Source organism: Babylonia areolata, chromosome 26, assembly GCF_041734735.1.
Source record: "Babylonia areolata isolate BAREFJ2019XMU chromosome 26, ASM4173473v1, whole genome shotgun sequence".
NCBI classification, from domain to species: domain Eukaryota; kingdom Metazoa; phylum Mollusca; class Gastropoda; order Neogastropoda; family Buccinidae; genus Babylonia; species Babylonia areolata.
The window spans coordinates 39,701,756-39,706,842 of NC_134901.1; the positions used below are offsets into that span (position 1 = coordinate 39,701,756).

The window sequence follows — 5,087 nt, forward strand, 5'->3', positions numbered from 1 at the left end:
TGCTCTGTGTCAGACTGATGTGGTATTTTAACATGCTTTTGGAGGTTTGAAAGTACAATACAAATGTATTATTATTTTTTTTTTTACTATTATTAATATTATTACTACGACAACTACTACAGCTACTTCTGCTGTTTCACACTGAACAGGAGCTGGAACTGCTGGCGGAGGGCCTACAAATCGATGTCGACGAGAAGAAGTCGCAACGGAACGACCTCCAAGCCTCTCTGAGCAAGTCGCTGGCCCGCAACTCCGAGCTTCACCAGCTGCAAGAGCTTCGAACCCTCAACCAGTCGCTCAACGATGAGCTGAAAGAAACCCGCCAGAAAAACCAGGAGTTCGCCCTCAAGATCAAGAAACTGAAACGAGAGCTGAGGGACGACCACTCCACCGCCGAAGAGCAGGCCAAACTCATGGAGGCTCTGGCGAACAAAATGGAGAAGCTGCTGAAAGAGAAGGAACTGGCGATCATGAAGGCGGAAGATGTGAACTCAAAGTGCAAGGACGTTGCCGCGCTGAACGGCGCTATGCAGAAGAACCTGGAACAGCTGCAGAACGACTGCGCGAAAATGGTGCAGCAAATCGAGGAGCTGCATCAGGAAGGCGGCAGACTGAACAGGCGTCTGCAACACGGCGAAGACAGCGCCGCCTTCAGGGAGTTTTGGGCGGTGAAGCGGGAGCTCCACGCTCTGAAGGAGGAGAATGAGGTGCTGAGGCAGAAGGGGAAGACTTCGTCGTGTTCTCTGCCTCTGCTTCAGAAAGACGAGACTTCCACCTTGCAGAGGTCGGCCGGCAACAGAGCCAAGGGGAAGAAGAAAGTGCTGTCGGCAAGTTCATCGTGTTCAGGAGACAGGTCGCCCCCCGTGGTAGACTGATGTTTACGTGTGTAAATTAGACTTATGCCTTTACAAATACTGTTGTACTGATGTTTACACCCATACCATTGATGGATATTTACATCTACACCATTGAGGGATGTTTATGCACGTACCATTGTCAAATGTTTACATCTGCACCATTGACAGATATTTATACCTGTACAATCGACAAAAGTTAACATCCACACCATTGATGGCTCCACACCATCGATGGCTCCACACCATTAGAAATGTTCACATTCCACATAACTGATGGATGTTTACATACATAAATTAGGTTGATTCTGATACAAACACCATTCGACTGATGTCTACACCCTCACAATTGATAAATGACTATATCCACACCATTGAGGGATATTTACACCCATAAATTAGACTGATACCTTTACTAATACTTACACACACACACACACACACCACAGACTAATGTATACACCCATTGCAGAGACAGAGACAGTTATACTCACAGTGTAAACTTATATTTACATGCACATGGTAGACTGATATTCATACTCACAGACAGATGATTAAAACCACACCCAGAAAAAAACAACAAACAAACAAACTAATGTGGAAATCAGCACTCTAGACTGATGTTTACTAGCATGCCATAGACTAATAACATTCACTTCCACATCATAGGTTAACAGGCAGCTGATTATATAACTGTAGAAGCACCGACCTGAGGAATATATTTCAGATGTGCTGTGACTTTACTAACACAGTTCTTGCCATTCTGCTTATAGTGGACAAAAGTATATTTATCTTCCTGATTAAAAAAGAACAAAGATTAAAAAATATAAACACACACACGCACACATGTGTACAAATGAATGAATGTAAGTATGTATGTATGTATGTATATATGTCTATCCATCTGTCAATCTCTATCTATCAGTAACTAAATGGGAGGTGGAATGGATGTGAGACATATATTAATTTCTGAGGTGGGGAGAGAGAGATAATGAGAGGGAGAGAGAGAGGGAGTGAGCAACAGTTTTATTTTATTAAATTTTTTTTTTTTTTTTTTTACATTTGATTTTTAACTCAACCAATGTTGACTGGTATTTGTACCCATTGTACCCTATACTTTGACAGAATGCCTGAATAAGGCCAGAGGCCAAAATATTGGGAAAAATTTGCTGGACTTGTTGGCTCCTGCCCTTTTTTTGTATACTTGGTGTGTGTCGATATATTTTTTTGTCTGAAGGGTTTCCTAAACATGGGCAAGGAGGAGACGATAGAATGCAAAAGATGCGGGGGAGGTGGTAAAGAGGTGGTAAAGAGGGGGACTGTAGGTGGTTGACAGGTGGGGAGAAGAACGTCCATAACATTGGTGCTGTATGCGGTAATGACTGAAATGTTACCTTTTATGTTGGATTTGAACCATGGAAACTTGAGGCCACACAGCCAGAAGTAATGATGACGTAACGACAAATTTGAATTTGCTGATGTCTGATGATTTATTTATTAACAAATGACAGGCTTCCAAGTTTCTCTTCAATTTGCTGCCGTCTCTTCATGGCTATTGATTACTGTTTACTTATTATTGCTATTTTCTTCTGGAATTTTTTCCTGCCTTCCACCCCCCCCCACCCCCCCAGCTGCCCCATCTTTGCTTTAAACAGTATTTCACTTGAAAATGTTACAGTACAAATGCATTTAATTGGACAGGACAGCAAGAAAGTCTTGTTGCAAACATGAACATGTGTGACGGATATCTGTGCAGGTAGAAATCTATTCATTGTAGCATGAATTATAAATGAAACAAAAATTAGAACAATACAACAATAAGGAGTGGAGAGTCTCTGCCCTTTTTCAAAGGAGCATTGACTTGAAGCTGTGTACCTTGTAAATGGAGAGAGGTACCGATCTTTATTGTTGTTTTAATCCTTTACTCTCCTTGCCTCATTGTTCTGTCATTAAGTACAGCAACTCTCCTTGCCTCATTGTTCTGTCATTAAGTACAGCAACTCTCCTTGCCACATTGTTCTGTCATTAAGTACAGCAACTCTCCTTGCCTCATTGTTCTGTCATTAAGTACAGCAACTCTCCTTGCCACATTGTTCTGTCATTAAGTACAGCAACTCTCCTTGCCTCACTGTTCTGTCAATAAGTACAGCAACTCTCCTTGCCACATTGTTCTGTCATTAAGTACAGCAACTCTCCTTGCCTCACTGTTCTGTCATTAAGTACAGCAACTCTCCTTGCCTCACTGTTCTGTCATTAAGTACAGCAACTCTCCTTGCCTCATTGTTCTGTCATTAAGTACATACCGACAAACAGAAAATGACAAAGAGGCATTAAGAAAAACAATAACAACACCACCACCAACAACAAAAAGCCAACAGCTGCCATGGCAAAGTGGTTTGTGTGGCAGGAGGATACAGGTTCCAGTCCCATCAGAGGTGGGTTTTTTTTTTGTCAGCCTGTGGCCAACTCCTTCCCAGAGCTTAGTGTGCCGTGGGCTCAAACGGGAAGACAGGGACCACACAGTGGAGGGTCACCCACTTCATGGATGTGTCTTGGTGTATTGCTCAAACTTCCTGACCAACACTGCAGGTGTCTGCATCTCTTGGACTGGTTCATGCTGGGACATATTGGGAGATGACACCCTTTTCTAGTTGTCCCAAACCTGAATGGACCGCCTGCCCCACCCCCCCTGATAGTAGCATCTTTATCACCCCCATCATCATCCAAATACAGAAAACAAAATGGAAAATATGTTCCTTTTTGTTTCTTCAAAGCTGTGTTGTCTTGAATTTTATTCCTCTTATCTTTTTTTTTTCTGAATAAATCACCTCAGTAACAAAAATAGGATTGGGGGATGAGCCTGCATGAAGTTAGGGGAAACTGGGTACTATTATATATTCTTAAATATGCATTAATCTCTTTGTTGAAACGTATCCGTGAGATGTTTGTGTTGTTCAAATTCCAAGACTTTTCCAGTTTCTTTATTTTTTTCCCCTTCATTTCTTCATTTGCAAGGAGTGAGAAAGTAGTGAACAAGTAGGTGAGGATTTCCCCAATCACTAGATCTCACAGGTCCTGAGTAAGACCTTCCTTTTTCATTTGCTATGTAAAAAAAAAAAAGAAGAAGAAAAAAAAAAAAAGAAAAGAAAAGAAAAAAGAGAGAAGAGAGATAGCTCTTTCGGTATCAATGAGGTTTCAGAGCATGTGGATCGACCCATTGACACTACACCATATCTGTTCTTAAAAAAAAAAAAGAAAAGAAAAGAAAAAAAACAACTGATCATGGTGCTGGGACAGTACATTATCCCTGCTTTCCAAACTGCTGCTCTTGGCTTATATATCCAGCGAATGTGTGATTAATTACTGATTAAGAAAAAAGAAGTTGCACAAACATACGATTATCCATTACTTGATAAGCTGACTGCACTTGCTGAATCATTTTCATTCATTCTCCAACTTTCTCAACTTTTTCCTTGTGATATTGTGATCAGTATTTGTTAATAGTGTACTAGATGTTTACTCACTATTCCACAATGAAATCAGAAAATTACATATGGAAGGTAGGTGAGAGGGAGAGAGGAGGGAGGAGACTGGGTGGGGGGAGGGGAGGGGGAGGAAGCTATTTGCTGAGTACTATGTAATTATCAAGAAAGAAAAAAAAATTCAAGTCAAGTCAAACAGTGCAATATTTTCAAAATACCTTTGATGCCCTTGAATGTCCTGCATCCCCCCCCCTCTCCCCACCCCCCAATCACACAAACAATGTTTGCATATGTAATTGTGAAGAGGTGAAACTGATAGCCTATGTGGCTGCAGTGCTGCACCCAGTTTGCCGAGTTCTGTTTTATTTATTCATTTATTGATTCAATCTATTCATTTATCATAACTGGTAAACTCAACTCAGTTGTATTTTATTTATTCATTTAATCCAATTATTTATCTTAAGTGGTGAACTGAGTTCTGTTCTATTTATTTATTCAATCTATTTATTTATCATAAGTGGTGAACCGAGTTCCATAGTGTGTATGGAAATATGCGAAGCCGACATTTCCTGGCACAATGAAACTGACAAACTTTAACATTTTTTTATGAACAAGCAGATATATATATATATTATATATATATATATATATAATTTTATGTCAATAATGATTTTCCTGAAAAATCAACAATACGATAGTGTTTGGTATGTCTGAACATTTATATGATCTTATTCCCAACACGAGGTGGAAG

The 5,087-nt window shown here is 40.3% G+C and overlaps 1 protein-coding gene across 1 annotated transcript in view; it reads left to right on the forward strand.

Moving 5' to 3' along the window:
• LOC143300666 (uncharacterized) overlaps positions 1-4,130 on the forward strand; it is a 7,893-nt gene extending 3,763 nt beyond the window's left edge. The window contains exon 5 of the mRNA XM_076614502.1: positions 150-4,130. Within this exon, the coding sequence (XP_076470617.1) occupies positions 150-875 (726 nt within the window). The 3' untranslated portion in view covers positions 876-4,130. The remainder of the gene's footprint in view (positions 1-149) is intronic.
• Positions 4,131-5,087: the final 957 nt, after the last annotated feature.